Here is a 13115-nt window from a genome sequence, read left to right on the forward strand (position 1 = left end):
CTTTCTCACTGCCAAGTAGTATTCCATTGTATGTATAAACCATATCTTCTTTATCCATTCGTCAGTTGATGGACATTTAGGCTCTTTCCATAATTTGGCTATTGTTGAAAGTGCTGCTATAAATATTGGGATACAAGTGCCCCTATGCATCAGCACTCCTGTATCCCTTGGGTAAATTCCTAGCAGTGTTATTGCTGGGTCATAGGGTAGATCTATTTTTAATTTTTTGAGGAACCTCCTCACTGTTTTCCAGAGCGGCTGCACCAGTTTGCATTCCCACCAACAGTGCAAGAGGGTTCCCATTTCTCCACATCCTCTCCAGCATCTATAGTCTCCTGATTTGTCGATCTTAATCATCCTTGTTTTTCTTTCATTTGGGATATATATTGCTCCTATTTTTATAAAAAGGTTATTTTTAAAAACAATTTTAGGATACACATGAAATTACTTTAACTAATTTGGTCCCTTCAGAGAATTTCCCTGAGGAGCAATGGCAAACCCTCTTGCCTCCCATCTGCCTTCAGCCTACCTGTGCTGCAGCGGTGTCCATACGTGCTGTCTCCGAGGATCCTGTCTCTGCGCCATCTTGTCTTCCAGTGCTGTGTGGGGCAGTCATTCTCTACCTATTTAGCTTACGAAATCCTGTAACTTTTATGTTTTATGATAATGATCATACTTAGCACTCCTACAAACGCCTCATCTTCAAAGCGCTTTCTGAACATTTACTAATTAATTTTATATTAGTAAAACATGAGCTCTGTATATGCTGCTCCATAAATAATCCTATGACCCAAGTGAAGGCGAAATTTAAAACTCTCTTTTGTTGTGACTGAGGAACAATAGGGTCACCTGCTCTGAGAAGGACAGTGAGTCTTTACTCACTGTTGCATTTTGTGAATTTGGAGACGAGTGGCTGCTTCTTCTCACTAAAATTCACTTCCAAAGATGTGGGGATTTCTTTATTGCTTTTTGGCAGAAGGCTAATAGCTCTCCAACTTCTAACCCTCCATTAGGATCTGAATGCTCTCCAGTTTATAATTGTCTTGCCTCCGTCAACCCATTATCATCCTTTCATGAATTCCTCCATGAAATTTTTACTGCTATTCTAATATAGCACACATTAAAACACTTTCATTCCCTGAAAATCCAAAGGGTGCTGATTTTATTTTTATTAAAAATAGATATGGATTTAACCAGTAATCTTCCAAGTTTTGGATAGCATTCTGGTTCTTAGCAGCCAATTTATATCTTGGTGTGGAGACTAGATAGGACAGATCCTAATGTTTAACCACCCGATAGAGAAAATTTGCCAGAGGCCAGGGACCAGGTGTAAGGGAGAAACTAGTTATTCTGGAAAAAAGTCTTCCTTGGGTAACAGGTTTTTGTTAAAGAGACTCAACCTTATTATATGATAAAGCAGAATCATTGTTCTACCTGTACTATCTCCTTTCTTCCCAAACATGTAAAGGGAAAGATAATCGGAGAAGTCATATTTGCATTAGAATGAAAATGAACAATAATGACAGTTCTTGTATCAGTTATTAATAGGACTTTGATCAGATATATTTACTTTAAAATTTTCCATTTTAATTGTATTTGAGTGTTCCAGACTCTATGCCTTTGCCTATGTCCTCAAAATTTCCGGTATGTTCTTCTCGCATTTGTCTTTGTAAATCCTACTCATTCTTTAAGGTTAGCTCAATCCTTACTTTTTCCATGTGGACTTCTCAAAATATACTGCTCTATCACCTGAAGCTCATAATCTCCTGGGATCTCACACATTGCAGAGTTATCATGATGGTTAAGCACTTAAGTGAGAGATTTCACAGTGTACTGAGGCTGAGAGACCCTAAAGTAGTTTTGCTGAGTTTGGTGCTGACTGAGAGTGGTGGCAGACAGCAGTCCATTTATTCTGTGCTTCTAAGAAGTGTGCAGAAAATGTGTGAGAAAGCTGGTTGACCTGTTGGAAAACTGTGCCAGCAGTTAGTAGCATGATTTGTTGAGGCTGAATCAGAGACAAAATGGGACCCCAGACCTCTGAGAGGACAGGTGTGGAGGGTTGATAATGCCTGCGAACCAAATGGGCCAATGTGTCTGTCTGGAAAGGACAGTCTAGACAATAACTGTAGATCAGCTCCTCAGCCCCCATTCTTTGACCCTATGTAAGCTGGGATACCTAAAACTTAGATAAAGAGAAAGAATATGGTAACTTGCTTGAGAAAACCCCAAACTATCTAGGAAAACCATGGATTGATGAAATCTAATAAGAATAGAGTGTACAGTTACCACCATTAGGCAGAACGGGGGCTTGAAAGAGAGACGTGATAAAGAAATTTACTTTTGGTGGGAGGCATACTTCAGTTTATTGCATGAAAATGTATTGGCTGGAATAGCAAATTTGTGTGAGCTTTAAAGTTGGGGACATTTTAAGTTATACAGAAAAGAAGTTTTAAGAAAAGTTTCAGTTTTTAAGCAATGGGATGTTTAGAAGTATAAAGGAGAGATAGGGGATAGCTTTAAAAAATTATATAGAACAAAGACCCATAGAAAGAGGTTATAATGAAGTTACAGCTCTAAGTTTCCCTTTACATTCCATAATTTTATGTGTTTGTGTCTTCTCTATATATCTAACACTTGTGATCATGTATACTAGAACACTTAAAAAAACTAAAAGTATTTTTTTGTTACAACTCTGTGTCCACTTTAAATCTTTTTTTTTTAATTTTTTTTTTTTTTTAATTTATTTTGAGAAGGAGAGGGAAAGTGAGAGGATGAGGGGCAGAGAGCAAGAGAGAGAGAAAATCCCAAGCAGGCTCCGCACTGTCAGCACAGAGCCCAACATTCCATAACACAAACCTTGAGATCATGACTGGAGCTAAAATCGAGAGCCAGGCATGTAACTGGCCACCTGGGCTGTGTCCACTTTAAAAGCTATCGTTAAAAATTTACCAACTATAGAATTGAAATGGGAAAGGTTTAAAAATGAATTTTTTTTCTTTTTTTTCTTTTTGAGAGACAACACTTGTGGGGAGGGGCAGAGGCAGGAGAGAGAGAATCTTAAGCAGGTTCCATGCCCAGTGCAGAGCCAGGTTGGGGGGTGGTTCCATTCCAGGAACCTCGAGATCATGACTTGAGCTGAAATCAAGAGTCACAGGCTTAACTGACTGAGCCACCCAGGCGCCCCTAAAAGCTAATTTTAAAATGAGTATTAACTGATACATTGATGTGTAAACTAAATGAAAATTTAAAATCTTTTGATAAGGTTAGAAGTTTAAAGTGATGTTAAAGGTAAAGTGTAAGTGAATAAGGCAGGATGCAAAGTAGTTTGATATTATTGTTAGAGGAGGTCATGGAAAGGACATGACTGCCAGTTGACCTGGGAAGAGAACGACCAATTGGGGGCTCCTCACCCCTCCCCCATCCTTGGAATGTAACTCCTGTCCACCGTTCCCACAGTGGGAGCCATTTTTGACGCTGTAGCCTTGAGAGAATAATGTGTTGAGAATTTCTGGAGAGAATATGTGGCGGAAGCAGGCTAATTCCCCCGGGTAAACTGTTACGATTGCGGGTGACGTGCATATCTGTTCACGGACCTGGCGTTTTAGACAAGCCTTGTATGTAAGTTCCCTTGCTTCTTAAAAGTGCCGTCCACCAGTCAGTCTGGAGCGGTCTGCCTCTTCCATCTTTCCGTGTCCTCTGTGTATAGGGGCCAGTTTGCAAATCAACAATCATGATTACAAACCAAGTAAAATTATATATATGTTTAGAAGAAAACTAGACGATGTGAAAGTGAAAATTGATATTGTTGGCAGTGTCACCTTTTTTTAAGCTTTTAATTCCTTCCCATTAATGTATCATTGCTTACATGGTAATCTTCTTTGAAGATGAAGGAATGTTTAAAACATTTTTTGGCCCTATTCATTTATAGCCACTTTTAACATTTCAGGTGAAAAATTTTAAATGAATCCATTTTATTTATTAAAAAATTTTTAATGTTTATTTGAGAGAGAGAGAGAGTGAGCAGGGGAGGGACAGAGAGAGAAGGAGGCACAGAATATGAAACAGGCTCCAGGCTCTGAGCTGTCAGCACAGAGTCCCATGCAGGGATCCAACCCACAAACCAGGAGATCATGACCTGAACTGAAGTCAGACACTTAACGGATTGAGCCACCCAGGAGTCCCTAAATGAAATGAAGGAAAAAAAATAAAGTTACTTTCCTATCCAGTTTTCTAATGGAATACATTTAATGAAAGGAAGGTTGGGAAAACCACAGAAGACAAAACAAAAATACTTCAATGTTTAAAAGGCACTTAGGAAAGAGGAAATATTATTAGCTTTTAAACATAATAAGCCATTTTAGAAGACATTGTTCTATGCAAAAATTTTTATTTACAATATCTAGAAAACTAGTTTAAGAGGTAATCCTGGAATATGTGCAACTCACAATTTGAGAAATAGTATTTATGGTTTTTATTATATATTAATAATAATAATATATTAATGCACACTAATTGTTGGTAATTCATATCTTTAAATTTTTTTTTCAACGTTTTTTATTTATTTTTGGGAGAGAGACAGAGCATGAACGGGGGAGGGGCAGAGAGAGAGGGAGACACAGAATCCGAAACAGGCTCCAGGCTCCGAGCCATCAGCCCAGAGCCTGACGCGGGGCTCGAACTCACGGACCGCGAGATCGTGACCCAGCTGAAGTCGGACGCTTAACCAACTGCGCCACCCAGGCGCCCCGGTAATTCATATTTTTAAATATTTTTGTAAAAAATGGCTAACTCATAAAAACAGATATTAGTCAAATTCTCTCTTCTTACCTCAAAATACTTTTTTTATTGTGCATATGATTGTGTTTCTATAGAGATATATAATTCCTTTAAGTTATATAATTGTATGTATTTGAAAGTGTTTATATCTGTGTTCATGTCTCTGTGTGTACCTAGCTGATCCATTAGCACTACAGCCTTTTCTAACTCAACCTGTATACTAAGAAAATTTTTTTGAAAGAATTTCACTAAAGTTTGAAACAAGTGCATTCTGTTTGTTTTTTTTTCCAAATGTATTTTGATTTTAGAAACCATGATAAAAAAATAGCTGCATATAAAATTAAATTTCCTGTGGCTACAATCTCCATCTACTATGAGAAGAAATTTAATTTTCCTTTTAATGTCACTGGATTTTAACTTTCATTCATTCATTCCTTTGGCAAATATTTATTAAATGTCTATTATCTGTTATGCATCATGATGGGAATTCTGAGATAAAAGTCAAATACATTTTAATTCATCGAAAATTTAGGGGCACCTGGGTGCCTCAGTTGGTTAAGTATCTGATTTTGGCTCAGGTCATGATCACAGGGTTCCTGGGTTCGAGCCCCGTGTCGGGCTCTGTGCTGACAGCGCAGAGCCTGGAGCCCGCTTCAGATTCTGTCTCCCTCTGCCCCTCCCCTGCTCGCACTCTGTCTTTCTCTGCCTTTCAAAAAATAAATAAACGTTAAAAAAAAAAACAAAAACTAAGAAAATTTATTCCAACAAGGATTTTGTGGAATGTTTGTATACATGTATTGCGTGATTGTGTACATTTCATGAGGAAGCTGTGACGTGTGACATGAGGTCAACTGCCCTGTATTTTTGTCTGCTCAGTCCCAATGATTATATATTTCAATATAAGAAACCTAATATGTAAATACACATACACAAATCTTGCAGTTTTAAGTGGTTAAAACTTACTGAACAATTAAAATCCAGTGTGTCACAGTGTAGGATCCTATCGGACTTTTCCATATGTACATAAGTAATTGAAAATATATACTCAAACATCGGTCAATATTTTCTTTTAATTGATGGCTAATTTCAAGTTTGCTTAAAGTAAACATTGTCCTGAAGAATATTCTTTTAGATTGTTGACCCTCTAGTTCTTATTCCTTCCTTTTCTTTGCCTCATTTAGAGTCTTTCTTTGGTCCACTTTTAAATTATTTAGAAATTTTCAATGTTACTAATTTAAGAACATTCTTTAGAGGAGCATAATAAAAATCTCTTTTTTTGGGGGGGCAGAGTGAAAGAATCCCTCTATTTAGAGAGCTCTTTTTCATGACACAGTTACTATTTTCTAATTTTCTTCTTTTAAAAAAATTTTTAAGTTTGTTTATTGTGAGTGAGACAGAGATAGGATGAGCAGGGGAAGGACAGAAAGAGAAGGAAAGAGAGAATCCTAATCAGGCCCCACAGTCAGCGCAGAGCCAGACATGGGGCTCGAACTCACAAAACTGAGGTCATGACCTAAGGTGAAACCAAGAGTCAGGTGCTTAACTCAGCCACCCACACGCCCCTCTAATTTTCTTAATGTTACCAGTGAGCAGAACCCTACAATACTATATCTCTATGTTGGCATTTATCCCCCAGATTATATGAAAAAATGAAAGTCACATTTACCTCTGGGTCTCTAGAATTGGTGGAGAAGAAAGGAAGTCTTCATTTTAATCTCTGAATTGGATAAATGTTACCATAAAATTAAGGGCAGTTTGTGCTGTAACCAATGTTTCCTGAGCCAAGGTTGAGAAAAGAAAAAAAAAATGAAGTTACGGGCAATTTATATAAAACAAATTTGAGAAGTGTATACAGAAAAGTTTTAGAGAAGGGGTCGTAAAAGCTTCAGATTTTAGAAGAGCAAAGTGTCCACGTTCTGAGAAGTGCTATAAACCAAATAAGATATCTTTTTTTTTTTTTTTACCAGAATAATATAATTATATAGATTATAACATCAGAGAATAATTTTAAAGTTTTTTTCTTTTCAATTAGTCCAAATGGGTGGTATACACCTATCTTTGGAGCTAGTGTTGATTTCTTAAAAATAATCTTTATTATATATGATTTTATTTTTTTATTTTAAAAATTTTTTTAACATTATTTTTGAGATACAGAGAGAGACAAAGCATGAACAGGGGAGAGGGAGAGAGAGGGAGACACAGAATCTGAAGCAGACTCCAGGCTCTGAGCTGTTTGTTAGCACAGAGCCAACGTGGGGCTTGAACTCACAAACTGCGAGACCACAACCTGAGCTGAAGTCAGATGCTCAACCGACTGAGCCACCCAGGCACCCCTATTTATATGATTTTAACAGTTCATTAAAATTTGTACCTTATTAAATGGCTCTGACTCTCAAAAGTAGAGAGAAAGTGATATATCTAAGGTCAAAAAGAAACAGTATTGAATCCTAAGACCATTCAGTATAAACAAAATGTTAGTGAAATCACTCCATGAAAAATGCATAAATCTAAACAAGAAAAGCAAGAGCAGGATTTTTCAGGTGGCCCATCATAAGTGTAAATGGTATGGAGTTAGGACATCATTAGAACTAGAAAAGAAGTTTAGAAATTACAGATAAAGTGTGATTCAGTCAACTACATGTGCAGAGGAAGATAGAGTAGTTTAAAACTATAATAGAACATTACTTCTAGCTAACTTAACCTGAAGCCCTGAAGCTTTTACGAACACCCCTCAAACCTTCATCCTGGATTCCCTCTCACCATCTGTTTTCATTGTATTGATATGTATGGAAGCTTTAGTTTTCTTTCTTTTAGAGAGGGGAGTTTATTGGAGGCAGTGCCCAGAGGGAGTTCAGGGGAAGCTTTAGGTCCCCAGGACTGTCATTTCTTAGAGAAGTCAAGGTCCCGAACAGAACATTTTGATATAATGAGTTAGGGAAATTTTCAGGAACGGGTGATTAATAAAAGCTGAATGAAATGTTGAAGAGCTGTCTCTTGAGACTCTGGACCCCATCTGAGAATCCTCTGTTATGAAGAAGTGTGACACAGGATTGGGGGAAGACTGAGAAGCTACTCTTTCTGCCCCTGCACAGACATCGCCATCATTCACAAGGGTTAGAAGTTTAGGGTAATCTCCAGAGATTTGTGGCCTCCATGTGAAGATAGGTGTCATAGTGGTGAGGCTTATGAATGGCTTCAAGGGCACTGTGGGCATATTTGAGCCTGGGAAAGAGGAAAACGGGCCAGCTTTAATGGATGCTTACAGATGGAAGCTGCATGGTTCCAAAAAGAGGCATATGTGTTATATCATCACACTGAGAGTGAGAATATGTTTAGAGAGAGACACATGAGGAAGAACAAAGAAATTCGCTAAGCCTTCTGAGTGTAATGATTTTGAAGGTACCAATTTGAATTACAGCTAGGGTATGTTTGTTGATGATAACAGATGTGAATACATAAAAACTTCAGAAAAATCTAAATTATCAAAACATGGTGACTCTCGTAATGTGGAGGGCACTGGTGAGAAGATGACTATCACAGTGTAGAGGAAATTGTATTTAGATATTCTGATTCCTAGGTTAAAAATCAGAGTTTGGAAAATAAAAATAACGTGAAATTCAAATCATGCTAACGATTAGTTTCTAAAGGATAAATATATAGGCTTTAGAATCTGAAAAACTGCCTTGAGATCCTAACTCTGCAATATAACAGTTCTGTGATCTCAGACATTTTACTGAACTTCTCTGAACCTTAGCTTCTTATACACAGTTGTAATAATAATACCTCTCCTGGGTTTGTTATATGTGAGACCTGGTGGTTAGTAGATGGGAGTAGCTACCAACTGCTACGTCAGCTATGGAAGCAAAATCAGCTATTATAACTACCACTGTTACCATTACTCTTATTATTTCAGTTCATCCTTCCAATGAGTAGAGTATCAGTCACCTTTGCTTGTTCCATTGTCATACATTATTTTCCAAAAAATTCCTGGAAAAAAATGAATTTTTGCTCCTATCGTTTCTACTTATCACAGACAAATGCCTCTAACGAAGTAGAGCAGCTAGTGAGAAATATGTGTGAATCCTAGAATAAAATAAATCTTCTTAGCTGAAGCAACCTCAAAATTGGTCAAGACTGTGAATACATGTGTTTAACTGGGGTAACCCAGCAAATCTGCTTATGTGGGAATTTCCTTACAAAACTACTGCCAGTAAAAACAGCTATCTTTATAAAACTTTCATCTGGAGCAAGTTTTAACAGAATCGAGGCCCTTTTGGATTATCTATAGGCTTTAGTGGTAGGGCAGGCCTAATATGTTAACGACCACACTTCCAATATATTTATGTTAGAATTCAGAGAAATTGTCTTTACTTCATGAATTCTACCCAAATGAGTATTGTAATGTAACAGAAGCTCATTTCATAATATTTCTGGCTTTATTTCTTTAATCAAAGAAAGAGATCCAGAAGGTATTTTTATGAGAACTTATTTTCTTCCACACTAACTTAAGGAAAGCACTTTGCCTGATCTGTGTGTGTAAAAGGGGAGATTTGACGTTAATTTCACTTAATGAGAAAATGTAAATGGTTGGTAACAGCAGAGTGTGAACTTTGAAGCTTTCACACTTTAATTTTTCCTGGTTTTGTCTGGCATGAATTCTGAAAAGGAGCTCAGTGCATTCTGCTCAAAAAGAGATAGACTTTATTTAATTACCCAACCATACTGGAGGGAACTGAAATCTTTCACCTAATAGGATTAGAAACTGCAAAAATAAAAGGATTTTGTGCTTCCTGCTAAAGAAGGACATTTCTTTTTTGAGTGTGATTAGATCTTTAGAAAAAGAGGTCTTGCTTAAAATTAAAATCAAGGATTAATAAAAAATAGTTTTTTAAAATATATACCTGGTGGTGCAATGTATTACTTGATTGTATAACTTTAGAGCAAAAATTCCCACTTAAAAATTTCTTTTTGGCTCAGAGTTATTTTTAACTCTATTTTTAAATCTTTTTTTCTTAATAAGTTTTATATGGTTTGTTTCATACAATTTATTAAAATGCTCACTTTACCTGAAGTAAAACGCTATGAAGTAGGGAAAATTATTGTTGAAGCCTTACAGATAAGGAAATGGAAACACTGCCTATGACCTACCATGGTCCTTTAGTAGACCAATGTGAGTGGAAGAATAGTGTAAGTGGATGGTGAGAGGTGGTGCACACAGATGGAGAGCATTGGTCTGAGTCACAGAACCAGCAGTTGAGCAGTCTCTGCCTTTTCCTACTGTGTGGGCTTGGTCACTTCAATTGACTTCTGACATTTTATCTGGAGTTTGAACCCCTGCTTCTTCAACTTAATGTGACCATCAGATCATCTTATGGGTTGAATTTATTTCCTTATCTTTTTCTAAAAATAACAATATGCAAAAATGTCTGATAATGTCTAATATCCAACGTTGGACCATAATAGTTAGACTAATAGTATCACAGCTGTTTATCAAATTTATCTTATATTGTTGTCATCTAAAAATATATATATAAGGGGCACCTGGGTGGCTCAGTTGGGTGAGCGGCTGACTTCGGCTCAGGTCATGGTCTCGCGGTCCGTGAGTTCAAGCCCCGCGTCGGGCTCTGTGCTGACAGCTCAGAGCCTGGAGCCTGTTTCAGATTCTGTGTCTCCCTCTCTCTGACCCTCCCCTGTTCATGCTCTGTCTCTGTCTCAAAAATAAATAAACGTTAAAAAAAAAATTAAAAAAAAAATAAATAAATAAAAATGTATATATAAGACTCTACCACAATAAAGCTTCTCTTTAGTTTGGATTCCTGCAATGAAAACTACTGTTAAAAATTATAAGTTTATGATAGTTTAGAAAGTTAGATGAAACAGGTTTAGGCGATTTTCCCTGCCATGAGTACAAACATCTAAATATATAACTATATCCAGGGGACTTACTGAATTTATCTCTTCTGAGCATATATTAGTGTCTTAAAGTCAGACTCAGCTACTATATTTGATAGTTTCTTTCCCTGTTGCAAATCAAGTAAAGATTGATGGGAAACCCTGACCATTTTCCTTGACTAGTAGAACAAAAGCAGGAAAATAAATTGAAATAACCATTAAAATGGAAATGGTTAGAATATTAAAGGATGCTTATTTCAAGACTTTTTCTATGAAAGCCCTGAAAATGATAAAGGCTATAAAATGCTCTTTCTGATTTTGTAAGCTTTTTTTAGAGAAGACTAAAAATGGTAAGGTAGAAAATTACCAACAAAAAAAACTTGGGGTCAATGAATCACTTAAAGTACTTTTCTAAGGACTATTACAAATATTCTATTTACAAACACATAGAAAAAAATACAGGCTTTTTTAACTTAAAACAGTTTTACTTTTTTATTATTGCAAATGCAATTATTTAACAATCTCTGAATCATTTGAGCTTTTATTATTAAAAAATGAGATTATATATTTTTTTAAATTTTATCCCCAAATTTATATATTAGGAAAATTCCTAATTGCATAAGAAATAGTACCATGCACACTAGAAATGTTTCTTAACAATGTTAACATTGATAGACAATCCTGCTAGATCTATAAAAATTCAAATGAAAGCAATATCAAAATATTAATGTGGATCATCAATAGGAAAATGCTTTTTCTGCTATCTACAATGATATATACTTTTTAAACAGTTTTATATATTTCCTTCAAGCGCTCTTTTCTGAATGACCTGAGAATTTTTGTTTTCCCTCACTATGCCTGAGGATGCTGATAACTGTTCTTTATCAGAGATGAAAAAAATAATATACATACAGGAAAGCACATAAAACATAAATGTACAACTTAATGACTTACCATAAAGCAAATATCCACATAGGTATGCTAACCAACCAGCAGCTCTCTGCCTTTCTTTTCTTAGGTACAGTTCTACCCTGTCCCCTAAAGGTAAATATTGTTTTATATTTTTTGGGAATAGATGTCTTGCTTTTTTGAAAATAGTTTTTCATGAGTAAAATAAATTCTTAAACAATATAGTTTAAAAACCTATCAATGGAGTAGTATGTATTTTTTAACAGCTGGTTTCTTTTGTTTAACTTTGTGTTTTTAAGGTTCAACTTTGTTAAATGTGGCTCTAGTTTATTCATATTTGTGGCTGTATGATCATCCATTGTGGGGAATAAGCTTAGGAATTCCCTGAGCCTGCACTGATGGGTTAACAAGGCATAAAGAATTAGAAAGCCATAGGATGCTTACACCCAAGTTTGGGTAAACAAGATTAAGTAAATAGGTATAGAGAGGGTGGGGCAAAGGCCCCAATATAGAACAAAGGTATATGAGGTAAAGATTAGGTATTCAGGGAGGAAACGTCCCCCAATATAGTACTGTAGCAGAAAGCTGCTTTCATAGGAGGGAAGGACCAAATTAGGTAAACAAATAAATAGGGCTCTAGACTGCTGCAGGGCAGAGTTGCCCAAAGAGGAGCTAATTAGCAAAAGAAAGGTGCCTTATTGACCCTGATGGAACAGGTTCTGTCTTTCTTGCCCCCAGCAGTTTAGGTAAACAGAGGTGGTGCCTCGAGTCTGCTGTGAACAAGCTTACCACCCAACTGCCCAGCACCAGGATTTTCTTTTGTATTAAACCCAAACCCCCTAACCTGGCATATCTTCAAAACCCCCTTTCCTTCACGTCCATGAGTTAATGTTCACAGTTTCACTGTCTCTTTGTGCGCGTCCATCACCATGTTTGTAAGCCTTCTGATCCTAATAAAAATGGAGCAAGGACACTTAATTGGGGCTCTTGTCTTCTCCTGGACATTAGCCATCTCTGACATTTTAATCTTGGGTCCTGCTTTCTTGCTAGACAAGAGAGAACTCTAGACCCAGAGTCTGTGACAATCCCTTGTGTGAATATAACAGAATTTACTTATCCAGTCTACTGTTGATGGTCGTTTTGTTGTCACTATTTTGGCTGTTATGAGTAATGCTGCTTTGTATATTCCTGCTCATGTGGGCCCATTTCTAGTGTATTCACTTTGGAGTGGAATTGCTAGTTCCCCAAGTTTATTAAAGCAATTTACTCCACTCCATCCTTGCCAGTTCTTGATATTATCAGACTTTCAATTTTTGTCTGTTGGTGTGTAGTTGTGGTATAATGCTTTTATTTTTTATTTTCTTTATTTCTAATGAGGTTGAGCCCCTTTTATTGTATTTATTGGCCATTCAGATTTCTTTTTTCTGATGTACCTGTTCTAATCTTTTGTCCATTTTTTTTTTTTACCAAGTTACCTATATTTTCCTTATTGATTTGTAACAATTCCCTATGCATTTTAGGTATTAACCAGTTTAGTT

At 36.4% G+C, this 13115-nt stretch overlaps 1 protein-coding gene and 1 long non-coding RNA gene across 2 annotated transcripts in view; one reads left to right on the plus strand and one right to left on the minus strand.

Moving 5' to 3' along the window:
- LOC132693091 (transmembrane protease serine 11C-like) overlaps positions 1-585 on the minus strand; it is a 51923-nt gene extending 51338 nt beyond the window's left edge. The window contains exon 1 of the mRNA XM_060655871.3: positions 530-585. Coding sequence (XP_060511854.1) covers positions 530-585 — 56 coding nt within the window. The remainder of the gene's footprint in view (positions 1-529) is intronic.
- Positions 586-3457: 2872 nt separating this feature from the next.
- Positions 3458-13115, plus strand: part of LOC144616046 (uncharacterized) — a 218160-nt gene continuing 208502 nt past the window's right edge. Inside the window, exon 1 of the long non-coding RNA XR_013554915.2 lies at positions 3458-3618. This is a non-coding gene — a long non-coding RNA (uncharacterized LOC144616046). The remainder of the gene's footprint in view (positions 3619-13115) is intronic.

The sequence above is a fragment of the Panthera onca genome, chromosome B1 (assembly GCF_046562875.1).
Source record: "Panthera onca isolate mPanOnc1 chromosome B1, mPanOnc1 haplotype 2, whole genome shotgun sequence".
NCBI lineage: Eukaryota > Metazoa > Chordata > Mammalia > Carnivora > Felidae > Panthera > Panthera onca.